The sequence below is a fragment of the Camponotus vicinus genome, unplaced genomic scaffold, assembly GCF_025532165.1.
Source record: "Camponotus vicinus isolate PSW18456_S1 unplaced genomic scaffold, iyCamVici1.0 SCAF_10, whole genome shotgun sequence".
Taxonomy (NCBI): domain Eukaryota; kingdom Metazoa; phylum Arthropoda; class Insecta; order Hymenoptera; family Formicidae; genus Camponotus; species Camponotus vicinus.
The window spans coordinates 1,877,367-1,903,720 of NW_028141946.1; the positions used below are offsets into that span (position 1 = coordinate 1,877,367).

The 26,354-nt window shown below is 34.0% G+C and overlaps 1 protein-coding gene and 1 long non-coding RNA gene across 13 annotated transcripts in view; one reads left to right on the forward strand and one right to left on the reverse strand.

The window, feature by feature from the left end:
* Window positions 1-19,127, forward strand: part of LOC145960014 (uncharacterized) — a 76,183-nt gene extending 57,056 nt beyond the window's left edge. For 11 of the 12 annotated variants that reach the window (XM_083079266.1, XM_083079275.1, XM_083079271.1 and 8 more), the window contains 5 exons: window positions 8,342-8,549; window positions 9,098-9,263; window positions 9,514-9,789; window positions 10,070-10,476; window positions 10,847-19,127. In XM_083079266.1, the coding sequence (XP_082935392.1) occupies window positions 8,342-8,549; window positions 9,098-9,263; window positions 9,514-9,789; window positions 10,070-10,476; window positions 10,847-10,994 (1,205 nt within the window). In that variant the 3' untranslated portion in view covers window positions 10,995-19,127. Of the gene's footprint in view, window positions 1-7,908; window positions 7,930-8,341; window positions 8,550-9,097; window positions 9,264-9,513; window positions 9,790-10,069; window positions 10,477-10,846 lie in introns of those variants that run through there. The other variant, XM_083079276.1, reaches the window with a different exon arrangement.
* A 5,498-nt stretch (window positions 19,128-24,625) lies between these two features.
* On the reverse strand, window positions 24,626-25,614 carry LOC145960589 (uncharacterized). The gene is made up of 3 exons (XR_014435412.1): window positions 25,484-25,614; window positions 25,058-25,137; window positions 24,626-24,763 (listed from the first exon to the last, which is right to left on the reverse strand). It is a non-coding gene; the product is annotated as an uncharacterized LOC145960589 (long non-coding RNA).
* Window positions 25,615-26,354: the final 740 nt, after the last annotated feature.

A 26,354-nucleotide genomic window follows, 5' to 3' on the forward strand; every position in this document is an offset into this window, starting at 1 on the left:
ATGGGCATTTATTGCATTGGCGATACATGGGTCCGTGCACATATCTGGGAGTCAATAACATAATTTTACAGTAGGTTGTTCGATTGACTATTCATATAAATCCTCTTTGGACAATCAAGTTACTCCTTTGATCATTTAATTTTCTTTAATTATATACATGCACGTAAGATTAGTATAATAATTAATAATGTGTGTGTCAAATTAAATAAAATAAGACCTCCTAATCAATCTTAATAAATATAAAATATATTTCGGAGATAATTTTGATTGACGTTATATACAACATTATATACGGAGATAATTTTGATTGGCATATAACATAATATGGTATTTATTTAACAAATTTCCACCCTGTTTATTTGGTGATCGATTAAAATTTTTACAAAAAAATATCAAAAAACTGTCAATTTTATTTTCAAGATATAATAGGACATATAAATGCGATAAATTCAACAATGCCGTTTCATCCGTCCATTCCATCGGAATAGTTAACATAGCTTTTTTAAAAAACTTAAATAGAGATAAAAGAATTAAGTGACACATCATTTTAAAGATCTTTTGATTCTTTTTACAATCGTGTCTATTTTTTTAATTTGAGTGAATTTTCTTGGGAAATTGCACTTGGAAGATTTTGAGAATTGTTTTATTGTTTAGCAAACAGAGAATATTTTGGGCATTTGCTACAATAAATAAAACTAAAATAAACATTGTATTCTAAATTGTCCATTTCAAATTTTTTCGTATCCAAAAAAAGTTTTTTTTAATACTTAAAACTTTCAAGTGCCATTTTTCGAAAAATATCCATTCAAATTTAAAAAAAACAAACACATTTTAAAGAAAATTAAAAGATTTTTGAAAAGATATCTAATCCTTATTTCCATTTAAGATTTTTAAATAATAACTATTCCGACGAAGAGGATGAAGCAATATTATTGATCAATATTATTGAATTTATTGCATTCATGTATATATCGTTCTTGAAAAGAAAATTGATTTTTTTAAATATTTTTCTACAAAAATTAATTAGTCACAAAATAAACAGGATAGAACTTTTCAAATAACATGTATATATTAAAGCATCGTTTTTTAAAATAAATGTCTTCAAATGCAAGTGTAATATTAAAAAGGTAATGATAATATGTTAAATGCGGACATGCAAATAAATCTAAATAATGAAAAACGTAAATAACAAAATATATTAACAAAAATATATTAAATTACAATTATTATATTTCAAATAATACGCATATTAACGATAAGCATGTCAATCCTGAAATAAATAAATGGCGATAAAGATTATCTTTAAAAAATATTTTGTAACCACTAAGTAAGAGAGAGCTTATCTTTCTGACCAACTTGCATGACAGGCTATGAAATTTTAATGATTCGCGACACGAGAGCTCTTTCCATCGGATACAATGGATATTACAGTGTGTTATCCAGAGAACTCGGCAAGTTTCAGGTGAAACTGGGCTGAGCTTGAGCTGGCGGAATGGTTTATCGATTCCAACCCTTGTCCTCTTTATCCTTTATTTTCTTTACTTCGTCATGCACATGCATACTCAGATATATAGATGCACACATACAGCGTTGGAGTCACAGTCGGTTTACGTTCGAATTAACAGTCCATGTTTTATAATCTTCGCTCCTAAATCTTTTTCATTGGATACTGTATCACGCTTCGCATAGTCGCGAAAAAATATATTTCCATTTTTCTCGAGAGATTAATTCTGATTCGATGCAATGTACCGGTTTTATATAATTCCGATTTAATTGCATGAAATTCATGCATTTGTTCGCGAGTCTAATTTCGATTGATTATCGTCCGCATCCTTGCTCAGAGCATTCTCTCTCCTTTTCTTTCTCTATACGAAAATTTTCTCTCTTTATACGAAAACGAAATTGAATTTTTATTTATCCGTATAAATCTATCTTTCGCATTAAATCCTACCGTTGACTCGGTCGTCGGATTCGTAGCGGATTCGTTTGATTAATGATTTCTCGCAGAATATCGTAACGTTACGACTCGAACGAGGCGAACGTTAAAGGTGTCGCGCGTTTCGGTTGAGCGAAGCTTGCTTTGGCAGGGTAGTTTATTGATTCTGTCCCTTTTCCTCTTTACTCCCTACCCTATACCCGTTTTGCACACGCTTTGCACATAACCGGGAATGTTACGAGATCGCTGACGTACTCGTTACCAAATTTTCGCGCGTCGATCCCGGCTGCTCGACGTTTCCAAGGGAACGCTCGTCGAGAATTCGTCCTGACGATTATTCGAAAACGCATATTGTAGTCGCGTAACGACTACGAGTAACTGAAAATATTCTCCCAAATCGATAGCTCTATCCTTTTCAACTTTCTTTACCTCGATTTTCCCCTTATATCCTCTTTCCTTCCGTCGCGTAAATGTATTTTATTATAAGAAAACCTTAGAAAAAGTATTTTTGTATATATTATTATATTATTATTATATTTTTATATTTCATTAAACTGACAGTGTTTTTTCTTATTTAAAATATATCTTCCTTGAAATCTCAAACTTGAATTATATTTACATTCATTCCTGTGCATTATCGTTGTTATAAAAATATGTTTAGTTTTATAATAATATATATCGTAATTATAATCTTTAATAGTGTGATGCACCGCTTAACTTAATAATATTGCGCGCAAATTAGTCTTTGCAGAGATGATAAAATAGTGAAGTTCGGATATGACAATAATCCGCATCTCTGAATGAGACGCAATTAACAGCACATTTTTCGCAGTTGAGTAATTCTTTGTTCCTGATGATTCTTTTAATTCTTTCTGGCGAACATCTCTTCATCGCGACATTCAATTAATGGAGATTATTCTTTTAAATGCAAATGGATAAATAAAAATATCGAATTTATTAAAGCCTCGGCTAATTTTGCGTCACATTTTCATATGACACTAAAAGGATTAACGAATCGAGAAATGTCCACAAGTAGAATATATCTTAATGCCACGGGACTCTTTAAAGACTTAGGAATAACTCGAGCGTGATCGTTGATACCGCGAAATTCGCGCAAAAAGCCCCAGGTAGAAAATATATTTGAGTTTTCAAAGTATTTATAAATCCTCCAAGCTGGATTCCGTGGCGTTCAAGCGGGTTGTTTCCGCAGGACGGGGAAATCGCGGAACAAGGCAAATCCGTCCGCCGATTTGATCTGTTATAGGGTTCTCTCTTTCTCTCCGTTTCCCTCTCACACATAATCCGGAGTCTCGGTATTCAAATGTCTTGTATACGTCGTCGAGAGGCAAACGTTTAGCAAACATTATCAGATCATAATCCGCGAGGCAGCGGCAAAATCAGTAGAACGGTCTGACATTCAACAGGCCTCAAACCAGTGACCCAAATCCGCGACGCTCTTGGGAGACGAACGCTTTCCTGAGATCGAATTATCGGCCCCAGCCCGCGCATTTCTTTCTCTCTCTCTCTCTCTCTCTCTCTCTCTCTTTTTCTCTCTCTCTTCATCGAATATTCTTTTAAAGCTTTTGCTCTCATATTGGCAAAATGGTCGGATATGTAAACGGTTCGATATGTGTATCGACAAATGCAATCAGATTTTGTCAAAGTAAGTAAACTAGGATATTTTTTAGTGATACCTACGAAAAATATTTGGCGACGAAAAATATTTCAGTCGTTCATGTATCAATAGAGTCTCATCAAATTTCAAACAGCGTTGCAGATGCATTCTTCTTAATTTAATAATAGTATGTATTCAGGATGTCCAATTTTTTATATAATAAAGAAAGATTTTAATTATTTTTCATTTTGATTTGAAAACTCTATTGCATCACGTATTCAATCCATAGATATATAAATCATATATTGGTAGATATATAACGCTCTTAAAACGTTGGCACATGATAATTTAAAACTTTGAATAAAACTCTCTGATAAAGAAAATATTTGCTTTCGGGATATGAACGAATTACGATAAGTTGTTGACTGACATGGGGTTTGATACAAAATAAAATGTGAGACCAAAGATAAATTTATACGATCTAAAAATTATGATATATGTAACGTGCAAATATTATATGGGCTATAATATCTTTTTATACTTTAGTAAAACACATAACGCTTTTTTTAATAAAACATATATATATTTTATTAAAAGAACCAATTTTATAATTTATATATTTTATAATTATGTATTTTTTATATGTGTTATAATTTTATATATTTTTATGTAAATAAAAAAAATATGTATTTTTATAAAATCACTTAAGAAACAAATTTTTAATATTTTTAAACGATAAAAAATACGAAACATTATATGAAGTTATCAAAGTTTATCAAAGAATTTTATATTGTGTTTCCAGGCATGTATCTCTCCCAAACGGAAGATTCGCGCGCGACACGACTGCAAAATCGCCGAAACCAAGTTAACCCAAATCCATACATATATCGTAACGGTGTTTTCGAGGGGACGAATTATCGGGCGACCCACTTTCACCCAATGTCGCGCCAGCCCTTTTTTGACCGTTTGCCGACGTGGAAATATGATAACGCGTACCCACCAGACGTCAAAGAGGAAAAATGGCATTTGCAGGATGCGATAAGACTTCGATACATCCTTTCGCGAAAAAAATCGAACGAAAAAATGTTCGATTTTCTCCCTCCCTCTCTCCCTTTCTCTCTCTTTACACCGCGATATTTGACGTGTCAACGCGGCAATTTCGCGGAATATTTAAAAGTTACCTGCGCACACATCTAACTTTCTTTTCACCAGGACCAAGTTTTCGGACGTCGATATGCCTTGGACGTCGCGCTCGCGAAAGTTAACGCAAATTTGCGTTTCAGAAAGTTACGTTTCCACCGCGACGAGACCTTTCGGCACGCAACTTCGTAAAAGTTTCGTCTCTTTCGCGAATAAAATTTTTTATCTAAAAGTCACCGACTAAAAAAAATTTATTCCAATAATGCCCAATTCTACGGATGAATACGTGTGTAAGGGATTAAATTGACATGGCTGCTTTCGCAATTGAAAAATTTGTGCGTGTTTGTACATAAGAGAGTTATAATCTTCCAACGAAATAAAAAAAGCTTCTCAAAAGGCTATTCAGCGTCGATAATTTTATCAGTAAGCGCGGTGAAACGCATGAATATCAAGATAAAGAAAAATAAGACAATTTACCTTTTTTCTAATTTAATTTAAACAATATTTCCGTGCATATTGTACATAAAATTATCCTTGCCAATGCAATCTAATCTACTCTAATGTTGGAATTTTCCCCATTTCAGTCTCAGAGAATAATTATCCAAATTTTATTTAATTAAATTCAAGATCTGAAAATATTCTCTCGCCAGGCACAAATGGAACGCTTTTATACATTCTCCGGGTTTTTAAAATGAAACTCGGGCAAGCATCCCTTAGCTGCGATTTCACTGTGGAACAAGCTGGTAATCGCGATGAGCGCTGAATTTTAAGTCGGACGAAACGATTCTCGAAAATGTCCGCAAACTCGAATCACTTCGACTGTCGTTAAGATGTGAAATGATGAGAAGGGGAGATAGGAGGACGCAGATTAGCCTACTTTCTTTGAACGACGACGGTCTCGGTATATTTGCTGGTACGTACAAACGCGCGTTTGGTTATAATATATATGTATATATACCTCAACCATCTAACATATTATACCCTCTGCTATTCTGGTAGACTCTCGGGCTGCATTGTACGCAAATTTAATGCCGCGTAATAGCACATGCGCGCAGAATCTACCCCAGGTAATTCCCGTCAAAATTTCATTCGACGATGCAGGTCGCGATCGTTAGAGAACGCATAACGGGTAACGCGTAAGTCGATATCGCTCAATCGCTCGTTATGCACTTCGATGCGCGCATTAAAAGTGTGATGCAAGGGCGTTGAATCTCGCGCGTGGGATCGCATAGAATTGCCTGGGTAAATAACTTTGTAACCATTTGCCGAATGAGAGAGAAAAAAAAAGTCAATTATGAATGCAAATTATGGACGAAAAAATTTATTCCGCTACGCGAACCCGCGGCGTGTAAAATACACGAACTCTTCAAGAAATTAATTTTAGAATAATGAAAAATGCATGAACCTCCCCAAGAGATGAATTTTCGTATAATAAAGTGCTTACTTCTCATGCTTCTCACCCTCCACATCCCTGATATGACCTAACTTTTCCATCTCTAGATTTCGGTTTGGTATCGATCTTTTCTTGATGAGAAAATATCAGGTAAAATTATTTCGCAAATTTTCAATTATTTCCATTCAAAAATATCTCCGTGATTAATTCATAAATTAAAAATTAATCACACAAAAGAAGAGGACTTGTATTTTTTTTTTTAGAATTAGTTGCAGAAATATCTAATCAACAAAAAATCGAAAACTACGAAAAAAATGTGCGTGCGAAGTATTCTTTGACACATTTTTTCTTTTTAAAAAGTATATTAATTTCAATCCAAAAATCCATAAATAAAAAGTGCCTTGCTAAATCGTTTTGACTGGAACATTCTGATATATCGAGCGACAATTATTAACAAGCGATGTAATAACAAGAGAGATACAGAGAAAATGTACTGGTTACAGGAAATTTTAACGGAAATAATGTCGCGGCTGTAATTTCACGTCGCGCTGCGTAAAACCCTCCTTGTCGGTCGTCTTGTGTGCGGCAAATAGTAAATAGCTCTTGTTACGTGGCGAGAATTCTGTAGGTTGAAACTCCCTAGGGGATTTACCGCGCCGTTAATTTTACGGGGATACGGCTGGTGAGAGCACATGGAACAATCTTCTCGAACGTGGAGCATCCACAGGTTGTCGTCTGACCTAACTCGACCTAACCCGAGTGATTAAGGACGTTGAATCAATGGAAGGAGGCGAGGTTTCAAGAGCGACGTTATCTTCCGTCAATTGCTATCTATTTATCAAATCATTAGTCAAACGAAGAAGCTTATTATTATTAAATTCCATTCAAATGTTCAGTCTTAAAAGCCCGATATTTCGAGTGATTTGAAATATTGAATGATATTTCTCCATGTGATTTGAAATATTGAAGTTATCGAGCTTTCAACCGCACACTCTTGCGTCATTAAATTACATCTCCTATGTTTTCTTTGAATGAAAACCTGTCTTGCCCGAGTTTGCGACTCGACGATCGCGAAAATTGAAAGCAATTGCATCAAGGAACAACCATTCTCTCGTTCTTGTTAAAAGAAATTCCATCCATTTTAGAAAATGACTCTCTAGCTTTCCATATTATATATTCATGATAATCGTTTCGTCAACGACAGACGGCGTCGCGTTCCAGCAACGACGAGACAAATTACGCTTGAAAACGTCAATCTTTACCTTGAATCTTTTTTAATTATTCCCATCCGCAAACAGTACTCAATTTAGATATATCTCGAGCTATAATTTTAGACTACCAAGAAGTTGAATGATATAAACGATAACAAATTTTAGGCTTAATAAATTCGTTCAGATGCCGCTTCATCGTTTCTAACCATTGGAGGTAGGCTTGCGAAGGTAGAATCAATACATGAACCTACAACCGTCTCCACGTACATAATGCTAGCCGGCCAAGCTCAACAAGAGAAAGAGAGAGAGAAAGAGAGAGAGAGAGAGAAAAGAAGAGGGAAAGAGAACAATGTGTATCATTCCCTCATCTTCTCCGTCGACTGTTGCTCAATGCGATTCTTCTCCTTTTTCTTTAAACTCTTTCTCTTGCTCTCTTTCCTGGTCTTCTTTCTACATAAATTTTCCTCGCGCCTGATCTTGCCTCCTTTTTATTTTTTGAAACAATGCAAAATCCTGCTGGGTGAATTTGCCAAAAGCACCCCTTTTGACGGCGCGCCTTCGTTCTGTTCCAGGAAATTCAGCGCCGTCAGTCCATTTTCGAGCCCAGCCAGAGTACATTGGCCGACACAGTTCGGTAAACAAAAATTCTCGTTGTGATTTACGGTTCATGCGTTTACCCTCCCGAAAATATTCACAAAAGCAGTTCAGTTTCCTTTGTTCATGCCTGTTTCATGCAACATCTTGTTTTCCTTCGTCATCGCCGCCAGTTTACAATCAAATTGAAAAGCAAAGCAGATGAAAAACCAGACCATTCATCCACTATACTGCATTCTCGCAAAACGCAGACTCACTTTACGGGAGGATTCTTGCAAACTTTAGAATTGAAGAGCTTGTCTTTTCGAAAATGTTCGCAGACAATTTACAGACGTCGCGCATTCGTCTCAAACATAATTTCCAGACAATCAGCATTCACTTCCAGTCCGCAAAACGTGCGTATGCTGTTCATTCGTGCGTAAGTAACGTAAGTGAATCTGTTTGATCTGCAGGAATGGGGAGTGTCGGCAGCAACGTGACAGGGACGACGACGACAGATCCGACGACGTTCCTGCCAGATGCAACGCCGACTCTGAGCGAGCGCGAACAGCTCAAAATCGAATTCTACAAAACGTACGATGTCATGACGGGGGTACGGATCGCCGCGACCCTCGGCGGCTTCTTCAGTTTAATGGTGATACTGGTAGTTTACAAGAGCAGGTGATTATTAATTCCAACATTTCGCAAGCGTGATGCCAGTCGCAAATAATAGCTTTTGTTCTACCTTAATTTACGCGATAATTGAGTGATTAATTTAAAAAATAAATTATTCCCAAAAATATCAAACTAAAAAAAATTATTTTCTGTATACTTATATGTGTATGCTTGTAATTGATGTATTTTTAACTTTAATATATTATGCCGATATATCTTTGTAGCTTTAATATTCAATGATTATACATGTTATCAAATAAAAAAAGATACTGTTTATCTAAAATTAAATTTTCTCTTTGATTATTGATTTTATTGATTTTATTTATTGTTATCTATTTATCGATATAAAATACGATTCGTAAAAAAGTTGTTTCTTTTTGAACGCGGTTAGTTAAAAAAATATCAAATAATCTCAATATTTTTGTTTAAAAAAAATAAATTATTATAGACAGGAAATATAGTACATTCCCGATATTTCCATTGTCGATATTAAAATGTAATTTGATTGAAAATATAATTTATATATTTATTATTATATATTTATTTTTATTTAGGTGCAAAGCGAGCAAACAACTGGAGGACCCGGCATTAACCGCGGCGGCAGCAGCAGCGGTCGCCGAAGCCGAAGCCGAGGAACGAGCACTCGCTGCCGCTCTCGAGGCAATTGCCAGGTTACCACCCAGACCGGGTCGCGGTCCAAGAAGGTCGTTGTGCGTCGAGGTATATATAATATAGCTTAAATATATATTTTATAATAGCTTAAATATATACTTATAGAAATGATCAAGAAATATATCACCGATCTATTAAATGGAACACGTTCTCTTTCTTTCTTTCTTTCTCCCTCTCTCTCTCTCTCTCTCTCTTTCTCTACCTGAAATCCAAGATATTCTTGTAATTTGTGTGTAATTGACTGCTAATTCGTCCTTTTGTGAAATCGGATAATAGATAGAAACTCTGTTTAAACCAGATAAACCAGTCTCATTCACCCGTGGTGGCGCCTCGCTTCGCTTCGGTCGGAGGTGGATACGACGCCCTGCTGGCACCGCCAATCAGGCAACCGAGGTTGGCTCTCCCCGTCGATCACAGAAGATGTAGCTCGGTCACCTGTAGCAGCACTGGAAGTAGTTATCTGGAACGAAGGGGTTCAGCCATGGTAATGCCGTGCCTTCCGCCACCTCCATCCTTCCCGCGTCACGCAACCTACGATGAACCATGGGACTTATATTACCCCATTGATATTCAGGTAGACTTGGTATTCGCAATCGCATATATTTGATTCTTTCGAGATGATCTTAGCTTTTCTTTCCGGGAAAGGATCGACGATCCTTTTCTCGACCGCGGATATTGAAAAATAAATTGCATTCCTCGTCTGATCTCCCTTCTTGGTCTCTATTCTATTATTATTTTTATATGAGCTTGCTAACATAATTTGATTAGCTATCGTTGCAATTCTATCGTAACGATAATAAAAAGAAATTATTTCGACAAACCTGAAATTGATCGAGAACTTGCATTATGATCAGGTAATACAGCCAACTCCGGATTTATCGCCGTGCGGTAGCGAGGTCGGTCTTTATGCCGGTGCGGTCGGCAACCTTATGGCGGGGTCATCGGGCAGACGGGCGCCGTTGGCATCGATGGGCAGCGTGGACCCGCCCGATCCGGACTCCAGATCGCTCGGCTCTGATTCCGTGTTCCTCAAGAACGAGGACGAGGAGCAGTGCGTCGACACGGAGGACGAGGTCTCGGGTTTCTCCACGGACTCGGACGCGCCCGGGCCGAGCTGTCGACGTTTCCTGCGGGTGCCTTCTAAGAAAAAGCGGACCCTCGACAAGTGGGACGGATGCACGGGCTGCGTGCCCAGGCGACGGGCCGGTAGCAAACCATGCCAAGAATGTTTGACCATCAGTGCCGCCGTCGAAACCTCCAGGTAAATTCTCACTTGCGGATTTTCAAACGAAGAGAGAAATAACTTTTTTTTTACAAAGCCATGCTATATCCAAATTCACGCAAAAGAAGTCGAACTTCGCTATTGATAATTGATAACAAACTCTTATAAATATCAATAATCACAATTTTAATCCGCTCTAGTTTCTATTTAGTTGTAAACTCTCTTCTCTCTTTTCTTCTGTGATTTAAATGTCAAATGAGTCTTTTTTATTTTTTCAATAATTATAAGAGATTATTTCGATTCATTCTAGTTCTGACTTTAAGTTTCTCCTTTTTTCTTCTGTAATTTTATGTCAAAGAATCTTCTCTCTTCATTCTTCTTTCATTAATTAATAAATTTTTTATGACAGGGCGCAACCAGCCTCAACGACGACCAGTAGCAGTCAGAGTAGCATGGGATCTCCACCGTGTTCACCACCGATCGAGCTGAAGCATAGACCACCACCAGCGCCATTGTCATCAATCCCGCCAATATGGTCCCAAGAAACGCTCTTTTAGAATGCGTTTTTCATAGTGAGCATGTCCTTCGACCTGTTTTTACCGAGACACGGAGCTAAATCCAGAATGTCAATATCCGAGGAAATCATTTGCCCAAAAACGTTAGTCATCCGATTCTTTTAAACCACCCTATCATATCACAGTAATCTCTCTCTTTGGTTCTTTTCGTCATTAAATATATTTCAAACGTGGAATTCACCGTAGAAGATTTCAACTATAACGCAGCGATCGTCGATATTAAATTGTTTCAAAAATTTCTGATGCAATAAAATTAAAAAACAAGCATTATACTATCAGATATCGTAAAAAAATGCAATAAAGAAGAAGCAAGAAAGTTAACCGATGATGGACGAAGAACGGAGAAGAGGAACATAAAACGGACGAAACGTGTGGAAGAACGAGAAGCATTTTCGCTCGAACGCGGGGAAATATCGGAGATTTTCGATATTACGGCGACGAGGGTCATAGCCGGAACCGGAGCAAACCCATCTTAAGGCGGTCTGGATCGAAACGAATTTCACGTCGACAGTATAGTATACACTCTCTGTAGTAACCGATCTGAACTCGGGTCAGATTATTCGCCCGTTTCAAGAACCCGCAGCAAGAAGACGCTCGCAAAATCTACCTAAGATTTTATCTATCGACGCATTTTACGCCCGTCTACTTTCCAAGACAAGTTGGCGAACAATACGTACAATGGCGGATTTATCTGACATTTCAGTTTAATTATATGGACCCGTAGCCACCAGCATTGCGACGCGCAGATTTATCTGAAATCATACTTTATCGCGATCTCATTTCTCTCGAAGAAAATCAAGCGGCTCCGTTATTTTCCTCAGCCGCATCTCTTCATACAACAAGCATTCCTCAAGACACGCATCGACGCACATTCGTGATTCATTTAACAACGAAAGCAAGCAAATGCACTTCCTCGCTTGGACATTCAATTGGCGCCTGCGACGCCGATCAAGAGAAATCGCAAGATTTTCGAGCAACCGAATCTGGGATTCGCAGGAAACGCAGGGTGATCTATTATATATATCGCACAAAAAAAAAATCCGAGAAACGAGCGGAGAATCTCGTGTTCCAATCGATCAGCGTGAAGGCGAGAAACTCAGGAGACAGTCGAAGGAACCGCGACGAGGGGGCACCGATCGACGATGTCGCGGGGGAGATAGGGAATTATTTTTATACAAGCGCGACGATAATCAAGCTCTCGTTGGACTGATCGTGATGCTTCTCGCGAAAACAATAATAATGCGTGCGCGTGACACTCGATTGTACGGCAGTGTAATATGCTGTCAACGCGAGAGCAAACGAAAGAGTGAGAAACGTAGGGGAGGGGAAGCGTGAGAAACGGAAGCGACACGCGCTCTCGTTCGGACGCGAAATCGCCGAATCGATCTTCAATGCCGCGATTTTCCGGGCGGGAAATCGCCGATTCGCCGGTTTCGCGTCCGATGTCTCCCTAATGCGTGGAAAAACAAAACGTATTTCTATTTCGTGTAATCTTGTAAGCTCTGTAAGGTTTTGGGTGTACGTGTACGTGTCTATAACCCTCTTGCGTACGATAGATAAACCGTGCTCGATGGAGGGGAACCGGAAACAGGATAATCATCGGTCGCAGAGAAAGATTTCTATTTTATTTATCAGTTGCACCGCGCAAAGTTTGTTTAGCAAATTACTATCAAGCTAGAATATCGATCGATTGGATATTTACGCAGAAATACCCCGTAATCAGGCCTGTAATATATCATCTTAAAGAAAAACTTAGGGAGAAACTTATTATCTCTGAGGAAAACTATATAGAAAATTGTTTTCGTTCTTCGCATCTGTTGTCAATTCAGTGATATTAGCTAACGAAAAGCTCGCTGGGGATAGAAAATCGAATTTATCAAGATTTTAGGACGATGTAAAGAAAACAAAGAAAGGGGGCAGAGAGAAATAATAATGGGGAGAAATTTATCGTTGATGAGAGCAATTTATATGCGTCAAGCGTCTATTTTCGGTAAGAAGACAAAATGTAGTTTAATCAAAGGGGGCCCGTAATATCCCTCTATCTCTATCATCCCAGAGACTTTACCGCGGAAGCTAATATCACTGCCGGCGAAACCCCTCCAGGCACATGATGAGATAAATGAATAAAAATAAGAGCAGAAAAAAATATACAGTAAAACACATTTACGTAAAAGCAAAACGAGCGCATGAGGACTATCTACCGTTGTTCTAGCCAGAAGTTTGTATAGTAGATGAATAAGAGACGAACCGACAAGTTATTATATAATAAAAATGGGGATAAAATGAAGAGATATATATTATAATGTAACAGAGGTGCCGACGCACGCAGTGCTCTGCGAACGTTACTTTTAGATAGGTGTACATATACGATCGTGCGTTTTACGACGGCGAAAAAAAAAATCCCTTTCCCCGATTGACAGAAAAACTGGGGAGCGAGACTCTAACGTCATCTACGCGAAGAAGAGACTTTATATTACATTGGCTGCGTTCCAAACTTTGCCCCGGAGGTATGAATCCAACAAACCGCTAACGCAAGAAGCACGAGAGAATGTATACTCGGGCGACTACAGATACTCGTGTAATTCCCTTTAGTAATTTATATACGGCTATCCGTTATTCTCGACCATTAAGTGAAAACGTCAATCTTTTGCGGACCTAAGAGATTACAAGAAAGTTTCTCGAAAGAGTGAAAGAGAGAGAGAGAAGCGTCCAAACTTTTAGGGATACACGTACAATCGATAAAAGTTTCATGACGAATAGGGAGAAGTCCTTAATTGGATACGTATGCCTTATTGAATCATTGTTATATATACATATATGCGTACAAAGAGCCAATAATTCGCTTGCGATTCACGTCGCGAGAAAGTGACAGGGGGCGAAGTTTTCGCGAACGCAGCTGTAGGAAAATAAAACAGAATTATTAACGCGGAAGGTGCGCTTTGCTACACGTTAACACGCTGACGAATGCAGTTCCGATCAAAATTCTTGAAAGTTCATAAATATTACTTTTCCGAAATAATGATAATTATTAGACAAAAAATCTTTCTTGATCTTTGTACAACAAAATAAGAAAAAATGAATTAATAAGAGCCTAAATGCAAGAAACAGAATGCAAATAAAAGAACAAAAATCTTCGTTTAAAAAATCTTTTAATTTAACACATTTAATTAAAGAATTTTTTAATAAAGATTTCATTTTTTTATTTGCGCCTTTTCTGCGTTAAACCATCATTAGTTCGTTTTTTCTATTGTGATGTATATTATTTATTTTTTTAGAGTCTCTCTTTATATTTATTGTCTAATTATTATCATTTATTTTCTATTTATTGTCATATTTATTGTCTATTCTATTTGAAATATGTTTGAAAATTTTTCAAGAGAAAACGCAAGATATCTAACATGGAATCGGCTATGGTTGTTAAATCTCACTTTGAAATAGCGAGGCTAGTTTCTGCGCAATTATATTCCTCGATTAAAGTATAAAGCAAAGAATAAAGTATAAATCGCTATTTTTATCAGACTTTCATCTACAGGGAACAATATTTTCAGCGGCGCGTGACGTGCAGCACGTCGCTCCAGTAGTCGCGAGACAAGGAGCTTGAAAACTTCGCGAGTGCTGCCGAATTGCCAAAATGTAACAATCAAACAGTGTCTAGTTGAAGTATAAGATTCAGAAAGAGCCGAGAATACATGATACGTGCATGCGGACATATACGCGCGAATGAATGCGTGAGTGGATGCGTGCGTGAGTGCGTGCCGAGTAGTTTAGCGCGACTTTAGGCGGGCGGGACGTATATATGCATGTGTATATGTATATAAAAAAAAGAGGGGGGCGGGGGCGAGAGAGTATGCGAGAGACTTTTTAGAGACTGTACACGGGGAGTTCGTGTGTCGATTGATTTTTAGCGTTCTACAACGTTCGTACAACCACGTGAACCTTCTCTCGGTGCCTTTCTGCTGCACTTCTTCCATCGTCGTTTAGAAAAATATACACTTTCTTCTGACTATCCTTTCATCGGTCACTCTTTCCCTTAACATCTCTCTTCCCTCGTATATTGACTCCTTCTTAGGAGTGTTTCCGCGCGACGTCGCCAGGAAATCTGATCGTTCTAAAAGTTTACGCGTTTTCTTTTTAGATTCGATTTCACCTTTTTAGCTGAGACATTTGAAATAATTTTACGAAGTAGAAAATGAAGGAAAATAGAAAATAGTAATTACAATAGACGAAAGATGCATCGTAATTATAGAATTGTCGTGAAATCTTCCGTTGTGTCTAAATTCCAGATTTTCTTTGCTTAAAGCCTTTTTAAATTTATCCGTAGTGAAACGAGAATCTCAGCCACTTGCTATTGGTAAATAACTACATCTCTCAATCGATCGTTTCGGCTCAAGAGAATAGCGCTTTGTTCGAAAACAGTATTTTACATTACGCGTATATATTTTCTAAAGATAGATAGATGAAAAAAGAAGAACCGCAGTGGTGCGGTCGCACGGAACCTCTCTCATATTAACGATTATAGACCTTCGTACTTTTATAATTTTTCTACTCTTCGACATTAGATACTTTAAGAGTAAGGAGCCGTTACTACAACTCGCGTCTAGACTCACTAAGCATTTCTATATACATGACTGTACTTCTCTCAACTCGGATTCCTCATTTTAGAATATCGCATTCTTTTCCCGTTGATTGATATCGACAAGGACGTTCATCGTTAAAAGTAATAATCAGAATTATCTCTTCAGAATTTTCTATTAAAAATATTATTTAAGTTTCGAGTAATTAATTCGCGAAGACAGCATTATTTAAGAAGAAATTATTTTATTATTTTTACTATGATCTCGTTGCGTGATATCAATCAACAGATACTCTTCTCTATTGATTCTTAATATTTCTTTCGTTAGATCCATTTATTATATGGATTGTGCCAAAGTAAAGTTTTATAGAAGTTGACAAAAAGTCTTCTTCAATTAATATCTTTATTCGCTTAATTATATATATTTTGAAAATTATCTTGAGTTTAATGAGTTGCTCTGATATCAATTATATATTTTTTTATCGGCGTTTTCTTTCTATAAATTTATAAGAAGCGTTTGAGTTGACTCTAAATAATGTGAGAAAGAAATATTAAAATCCAATATATTGATAAATATTACGTTTCAAATATACATGATTGACATAATTTTCGATATATACTGGGTGAATCATTACACATAAATAGAATTATCACGATATAGTGTTCTCTTAAACAGCTTTTTTACTATTCATGTCCACCTTTAAAAAATTCGTTTTAAAAAAACTTAATAGTGAATGAATAATGTGTATAAATGACTCACCCTGTATATATAATACAGATAATATAACTTAAAGCTTTGGCAATTTTTTCAATTTTTGTGAAAAAAATACTATACTGTATCCTTTCTGCTACATTTTGTATATGTACACGAAAATTCATATTTTTTATCTATTATAAATCTCTTCAGGTTTAAACTTGGTCAGGTGCGTCTTCTTTCGCCATTCTTTAGTGAAACATGTAACAGCCTTGTCTAAAGTTTTTCATTTCATTCCTTCCAAAAAGTATGCTCTACCCATTATTACAAAAACAAAACTCTATCTTTGCGACTCGTGTCTGATTACATTTAAGCGCTCACTACTCTCACATAGGTGCACGAGACGCATGTTTGTAACGCTAATTTAAGCCAAGTGTAAATATGAAATGATAAAGAGGCATTTTTCAATCACTGTAAATATATTGTTCGGAAAAATAATTTAAATTTTCTTACATGACATTATACGCTTCATGTTGTATTGTAGAATGTTTCGAAAAATAAAAAAGGATAAAATTAGTTAAAAAGGAAAATAATATAAAATTAATTAAAGGAAAATAATTAATTAAAAAGGAAATAAATTTAAATTTAAATAAATTTAAATTTCTCTTTAAATTAGACACGCCGAATCACTAACTATCTGAAAAATATTATTGTAATAATATATGTTAAAGATTATTCAATCTATCAATTCTATTAAATTTGCTAATTACATCCAAGAAAATTAAAATGAGACAAAGGAGACATAACGATTCGATTTTAAATTTAGTTTTATAGTTAGCGAAATGCAAACGTGCGTCTTTGAAACGTGCATCATTTTCTAGAAACGAAATTTCAGTTAAATCACTAATCTAGAACTCAAGAAGGGTCCCTCAGAAGCCGCAATTCTGAAATTCGGTGATGTGAGAATCCGTGCGAACGTCGGCTAGTAATGAGAGGATGCACGTGTTACATAAGCCCATTAATTGCGTTATCGTAGAACAAGGAAAAGGAACAAAAACCGACGACTTGAAAATTTAGCTCGCAATAAACTAAATGCAGGCGCAGTCGTTAAGTGTTTCGTTTTGTAAATAGTTCCATTGCGAACCGTATTAATTGCGAGAACGTGACGTGGGCTTGGCGAGGGTGCGCGAGACAAATGATAACGAAAACCAGCGTACAGCAACGGCCTCAAAAACGGTATAGAGATATATATTTCGTCGACCGACACAACGGGGTGATGGTGTGTTTGATACAATTTGGCACGAGTGACGATGTCGAAAATAGATATAAATATATATTACGTTTCGCTGTATTTCTCGATTGCGATATATTTCGTTTCAAACAATATTTATATAATAATTTTTTATAATTTTTAAAAATACAAAGTTTTTTTATTTAATTATAACAAGTATAATATTTAATTCAATTATTTTTTTAATACGCAAGAATAAATCAGAAAACATTAAAATAAAAAAAATGTATATAACGTTTGAACACGTAATATTAAAATTTTGTGCAGAATTTTATCATTTGAAGCTATTGTCGAAGTAGTAATTTCGAAAAAACAGAAATAATTTATCATACATAATAATATTTAATTTTTTTATTTCGAATTAAATTGTAATATTATTGTGCATTTATGTGTTTTCCGTCTAATGTATTTTAATATAGCTGGGCCTATTTTTGTAAAAAGAATGTGTTTAAACATATTGACTCTAACGTATACATTTATATTTTAATAATTATAAAATATATATATTAATCTCTGAACAAACAAATGCAAAATATTCTAAAATTAAAAATATAACTCTCATTTTCACTCAAAAATATTTAACAATTATTATTCCTATAAGAGATAAAACTGTAAGATATTTACAAAATATATTTTCCCAAAAAAGTATTTTTTAAGAGTGTAGTAAAAAAACACACACATATATATATTAATAGGAAAGTGATAGAGTTAACTAAAAGAAAACTTAAAGCAAAGGGTGTTTTGATAAAGCAATCGACGTGTAATATGTTAACTGCCACACAATACACGATAATTTATAGAATTTATAGAAGAATGTATATGTATGTATATATATTTTATCGTCGTATATATCGTAAAAAAAGTTAAAATGACGCGCAATATATGGTGGAAATTGGTGAATCATATGGCTAATGAAATTCTATCCAAATATCAGCATAATTCATCAAACATAATTTATTTAAATCAAAAAATTCTTTATTTTTATCCTTCGCAATATATTTAACTCAGCTTTCTATTGCATAAGACTATATTAATAGTTTGTTGAAGGAATGTAAACTTTGACTTCTCTCTCATTTTTTTTCGTTGGAATATTATCTGCTGCCATTATCAAATCGAACGTCACTCGATCCAACTAATTGCAAAAACCAACTAGAGAAACAGATAGAATCAACATATTGAATTTATGTTCAACAAATAATGTTAACACGAACCTCGTTCTGTCGGTCACCGGAATAAAACTCGAAAGCCGAACAAATGTTCTGTTCGACGTCGATGGCTCTTTTTTTACCAGAGATCGATCGAAAATCCACCCGACTGCCGATCAGCGCACGATCGATCGATCGATATCGAATAGAGCGTTTATCGGGCAGCGTAATACAATAAGTTAAAATGTTATCCGAAGTGTTAAAGGAAAAAAAACCAGCAAAGGCGATGGAAATAGTGACATACACGCTTACAAGTACACGTGGTTGCATCCACACACAACAGATATATACACACATACACATATACACACGTACAAGATGTTAATAAATTGGAGAATAAATGTTACGAGTATATTTCAAAATTTCTATTGTCCCTTTAGCACCTTTCCATACTATTTCGATACTATTTAATTTTTACACAATGGATAAGAAATAAAATTTTCACCAGAACTTGATTAGTTTTCAAAGTATAAGATAATAAAATCTTTAATATATATTTTTAATTATTAATGTCGCGTTATTGTTTTAATTTTTATATTTCAAAATAATTTCTGAATCAGACGTGATTATTAGTCACGTCTGATTCAGAAATTATTTTGAATTATCTTATGTACTGGCATAGACACATTACATTTAAGTATCCGGAAAAACATGTTTGTTGAGAATAAGTAGAGATAAGATAATATCTCTGAAGAGATAAAAGTACATCAATAATACATATGATCGAGATAAGAGTATATCATTTCGTCATAAGAAATGAGATTTTCTTCCGAGGACATTTTAATAACGCGAGTTTCTCTCTTTCAAAATAAATTGTTAAAACTTTTTATTATTCTCGGATTATTTAAAAGTACTTTGCTTTTCTAGCAACTGATAAAAAAATATAGAGCAATATTAAATATCTTAAAATATAGAGCGATATTAAATTCTTTTAATTTATTTATCTATTTTGCAACGCTCTTTATGCAATAAGCTTGGGTGACGTGATCATATTTGAGTATCTTCGATCTTTCTGTGGCTATTTTTCTTCAGGCGTTCTTAAAAGATGTTAAAATCACTGAACCTCTATTCTCTATTTTCTCAATTACTTTCTCTTTTACTTCTATTTTATTCAAATAATATTAATATATAATTTTTGTATCTCTCTTTGTCTGACTCTTTCCCTTCGACCTGTCCGGCATGAGTGGCCCTACCGGTAATTATGGCCGATATTCATAGAGTCCGTTCTCATATTTAAGATTGTCAGAAAGTTTGAAACTGTTATATGGCCACTTTATTCGCTAAGAATCTTAAGATGCGATTTAAGATCATACTTAAGGTGATCTTAAATATAAGAAATATGGACTATATGAATATCGGCCTATGATGCCGCCGGCATAGCTCTCAAGTTCATTAGAGTACTCAAACCTCCTCACCCGGCGAATGCCTTCGTTAAAGTGGAGATACATTGAGGAGGAATATTTTTTTATTTTTTTTTATTTTATTTTTCTTTATTATTAAAATTTTTTTTAATTTCTTTTTAAATTATAATTTTTAACAGCATAACTTGAGGCATGATTTCATTTTAAAGATATTTTTTACCTCTCAAAATAGAATGTGCAATATATAAAATATAAATGTAGTTACAATATTAACAATACAATTAAATTCAAAATATACATACAATGCATAATAATACATAATATATAATAAACGCGATACATAATGAATGATACATAATGTGATACGCAATATAAATGATACATAAAGTGATACGCAATATAAATGATACATAATATATAAAATCGTTACATATTTACATAGAACGCATATATAAAATATTTTATTATATTATATTACACAAAATTGTCCGAAATACGTACAATGTAAAATTTATTAGAAAATTTTCATCCTCAATCATCAAACGTAGTTGACAGTTTATCGCGACCAAAAGAATCATTAATAAATTTATCGATTATGTTTTTTTCAATGAAGAAAGAGTATCTGGAATTTTAATACATTTTGTGAAACTTTCTAAAGAAAATAGCCGACAGCGCGAAAAGGTAGATAAACGATGACGAAAGGTAGATTTGACGACTTCGATGTTACTCAACAATTAAATCAGAAGATAAATCGCGATTTAAATTTCGCGAATGCACACGCAAATGTATAAATGAAAAAATTTACGGTAATTATAATTACAATACACGTAATTTCTACAATAATCACACGTACGCGCGCAATATAATTATTATCATTTTACTATTAAACTTTTTTTACTAATTACTAATAAAACTAATAAACTTTTTTTACTATTTACTAATAAAAATTGCGACAGAGGCGCATTTTATAATTCCAATTATAATGAGAGCAATTGTAATATGAGCAATCAAACACGGATGCAAAATCTAATGCTCGATTTTTTTTAATGTTCCATTTCATGTAAAAATTTCACGATCAAAAATAAGATATATATTTTGTTTCGTGGACAGTTGCAAATAGGATAAAATAAACTTTATAATTAGATAAAAAAATAAAATAATCGCGTTATCGCCACGTTCAACGAAGGATAACTGGCCCAACGATTAGACCAGATCAAGATCCCTCTGCCGAGTGATACACTGGTTAATATCTGACAGAGAGAAGAACGATCCTTAAGGTGGAAAGCGACCTCAATTTGTCTTATTTCTATTTCGGGTCTCGTGGTATCGATCCATAAAGGAAAGTTAAGTGATTCATTGAACGTCAGAAATCCCGCTACAAGAAGGAACGAATTCCCGATCCTCCTGATTGCTCCCGATAACAATGATTTCGGTAGCGAATTAATGACTGTTACCATCGTCATCATTTTAAATATATGAGATTAAAATTCGCATAAAAAGAAACATGTTCTTCCACTTTAAGAAATATCTAATATTTTTGTATTAAAATATGACTGGATATAACGTGAGATTTTCGTACACGTGGTTACAATCGAGTATATTTAACGAAAATAAAATACATGCGCTTTTATCGTTGCTTGATTAAATATGTGAGTATAAATAATTTTAGGGTACCAAATATGCTCGAGACAAATCAAACCTGATAACAGCGAGATTAAAAAAAATTCAATTAAAATATTAAATTAGTAATATTAAATAAAAAATTATCATCATTCAATCAATTAATTTTTCTGTAACATTTCAATAATTTGCAAACATCTTACTGATATCAGAGTACCCATTCGATTTGTCTCGAATTTTTTAATTACTCACATATTTTACGTTATATTCATACATTCATAACACATAATATTAAGAATAATACAAAAGAGAGTTTTTCAAATGTATCAAAATTTACGCACATGTATTTTCTTACATTGCATATACACTTATCTTAATATAAATTAATGATAATATGGTGAAATGGTGGAACATCCAGTACCTGCAAATGGTTTCTTAAAAGAGACCAAAAATTAAATTAATTCAGAATTAACAAATATACTTGTTTGTAACCACAATTTTTATCAAAAAAGTCTGCAAGAACTTACTGTTTTAAATTTATATATTTGAAAAAATGAAATTTATCTATTATATCCATTTTCACTTTATTATTAAATATTTTCATCATTAAGATAATACTAATATAATTATTATATAGATATTAATACGGATATTAGTGGAAAAATATTCTTAACAAAAAGAAGAAAATATATCTTCTCTTAAAAAATATTTAATGAATTTTTTATAATTCGATTTCAAGCAATGTATGTCGATTGTCATTAAATCACTACCAAAAATATCGTTTCCAGGCAAATCTGGGTTAAATTCCAATTCTGTAACGGGAATTTCCAATTTTTAATGAGGCACCAAACTAAACGTTGCGGATAGATTTCATAAAAACCGACAAGAAATAACTCTCCATAATGAAGATCCTTTCAACTCTCCGCTAGTACGAACCGCGCATTTGCTAGCGCCCACCTGATATGAGGGATAGCGATAAGGCTTCTTCACCAAGACAGCGATCACATCGAAAAACGAATGGAAAGAACGCAATTGTTTGTATATACTTTATTATAAAATCGATCAATTTAACGCGACGTGAAATTCGTGAAATACATCTACTAATCAAAAAAATCGTTTTGTTTTATAGATTTTTCGGCGCGTGATCAATATTATTTGACTCTTTGTAATATTTTATTTTCGAATGCATTCGTATTTTTAAAAATTGTGATTTGACAAATTTTACGGATAAGAAGTTAATATTTAATCCTTGATTAACATCGAATCTCTTATTCAATCTCTTATTCAATAATCGATATTCAATCGTTATTCAATCTTTATATTATGTAAAAGAATTTTTTGACGATATTTACGATTACGATTTTTAAATAAAAATTTCTCAAATTTATTAATAATCTATAAAAAGAAGATTCAATTTAATTATTTTACAATAATATATCAAATATATATCGAATATGTTAATTCAATGAATTTTATATTATTGTACGTATTCTTTTAATTTTGCGTTTACAATAAATTATAAAAATGTATATAATACAATATATAACACAATAATTTATATATATAATTGCATAAAAAAATAATAGAAAGTAATAATATAATTACAATTTTTATGTACAGTTTAATAATTGATGTTATCAGTATCAATATATTCTCAATATAAAAAACTGCAAAAATTTTATTATTTGAATTTATCAATGAATTCAAATAAATTGGAAAAAAATAAAAAGATACTAAATTGTAAAAGATAAAAAGATACTAAAAACTATTTAATTTAAATAACTTTTTTTCAATATTATCGAGATATCAGATACTAACATTCACATTTGAACTTTACATAACTTTTTAAAAAATATAATTTTTAATTACAAAGATAAAATGTTAGATATTAAACACATGTATACGTATAATAAGATGCAACTTAAATTTTATATATTTTATGTATTTTATATATTTAAGTTACATTTTTTATATTTTTCATGAGTTAAATTTTTTATTTTTACTTATCATTATCTTTTATAATTAGTATCTTTTTTATATAATTATTTATAAGTAATATATTTATATACAATTTTGTATAAAATGTGTGTGAAAATATCCCTGAAAATAAAATATTCTTTTTTTCTAATAGCGCCAACCTAATAGTCCTAATAGTCCTAGTAGCCCTAACAACTCTAACAGTCCTAACAGTCCTAACAGCCCTAACGACCCTAACGACCCTAACAGCCCGAACAATCCTAACAAGCCTAGCCGACCTACCTGCTGGCTTATGCCAGTAAAAATTGGCGATTTTGCGGGCGAGTTTTGGGGAGCCTTAATTGAGAATAAAAAGAAATGAGGAGTCCTAATGCCCTAATCACGAATTCGTGATAGTCGAGGTTTAAGGTGCCCTCACCGCGCGACATATTTTCTGATCAATATTGATCATGTATTTTTCAAGCCAGTTAAACTTTTATTTCTGGCCATATTCATTCTGACTTCTATAAGGAATCAAGCAAGGAGAATAACTCCTTGCCGATTGATTATCCGGCAATTTTCATTAATTTGTTTACGATCGAATGATGTTACGATCGTTTTGTAGACCGTTTTGTAGCGCACAATTATCGTCATATAAATGTCACAAATAGCAAAATATAAACTATCATGCATATATAGAATATAATTAGCATGCATTTTAACTCTCGGTCAGCAGGTTATTAAAAATATATAAAATTCATTAAAACTCACATCTCTTTTTAAAAAAAAAATGGTATCTCTTTTAACCAAAATTTTAAAAATATAAAAAATTTAATATAAAGTTTTATTTTGAGATATAAATACATTTAAAAGAAATTTTTTTTATATAAAACTGAAATCAAAATTCGTACATGCGATTTTCCCGCTGCCCGAGAGTTAGAAGCAATGGATTTATCTACATGCATTTACAAATCCATTGCTTAAAAACAAAAGTTCGTCACTCACCGGCACTGATGCGCAACAGCGGAGTTGAATATTGAAGCTACGTTGTCTGTAACATACAAATATAAAATCTAAATTATAACAGTGCTTAAAAAAATTAATATTTTAAATAAATATTATTGTACGCATTGTGTGAATTTTATGCGTACAATTTTAAATAAATATGAAATAATGTATAAATATGAAATAATTTTATAAGTAATTAATTTTTAAGTAGAAACTTCTATACAAAGGATTTTTAGAAAGTTTTTTAATTTTTTAATTTTTGTTTATATCATTCAAATAAATAAATCAAATTGATATGTGTACGCGATTATATGTAATAATTAATAATAATATTCACCATCAGGTTGTTCCTGCCGATGCAGGATGCCTCTCCTAGGCCTGCTCCTCCTCTCAGATCCTCAGGGTTGCTGCGTCGATCTATAACATACAAATAAAAGATCCAAATTGCAATAGCATTCAAAATAATTAATATTTTAAAAAATTACTATTGTACGCATTGAATTTTATACTCGATGCACATAATAATAAGCAGATTGATAAAATAATTCCATAAATTTTGAAAAATGAATATTATTAATAATTCTCTAATAACTTTACAAAAGCTTATACCTTTACAAGATTATAGTTTTTGTAAAAATTTTCTTCCATTCTCTCTTATTTAAATCATATAAATAAAAAATCAAATTACGCGATTAATTTAATTTAAATTATAACAAATATATTTAATATTTAATATATAATTACAAATAAATAAATTACTTACCAGAAGGTTACTCTGCCGGAGCCCGATGCCTTTCCTAGGCCTCCTCCTCCTCTTAGTCTTAGACGCGCGATACTTAACGGCACTCCCGCACTCACGAGCGATATTTTTATCGCTATTTTCGTACTTTTACGCGCGATACTGAACGGCTCCCGCACTATTTCGGTACGATAAAAAATTTTCTATGGTCGCGCGATGTATATACTTAATATATATATACTTTAGACGGCACTCCCGGTTTCGATACGAGCGAAAATCCCATTTCACTTACGAGACTCAGCTTCGAGCCAACAGGTCGGGAATGCAACGATACAACGAGCAAAGATTAAGCCCAAACCGGAAAGAAGACGAAACGATTGACGGAAATAGAGGAAAATGAAGTTCACCAACTCTTTTTCGCGCATAATTATCCTATCTCGTATCGAACCTGGACCCGCTAAGCACGATTTCAGGTGCTCCGCCCGGACATATTATGCCTCTCGCGGTTGCTATATGCTACACCAGGCTAGTAGACGGCAAAAGAAGAGGATACCCACATTTTTTAAATGCTTACATTCAGCAATTTAGAAAATGGGGAGGCAACCCCTTTTACCGAGCGAAAATCGTGCCTAGGGGAATCCACTCGACGGAGTCTCGACAGGGTTAACACACGCTGTGCGTGTGGCTGTAGACGAGCAAAGAGAAGGGATCCATTGATGACCATTCCGAGCAATCGATCAAGTTCTAACCAATTCGGGCCGAATCACTTGACGAAGCACGAAGCGCGAGTGTACGTTGCATAACAACGTGTGCAAACTCGAGACATCCCAGTTAGTTGGCATCAGAAGTAGAGACTCGTGACAATAATGAAATTGGGATTTATACGAAAAAGTCC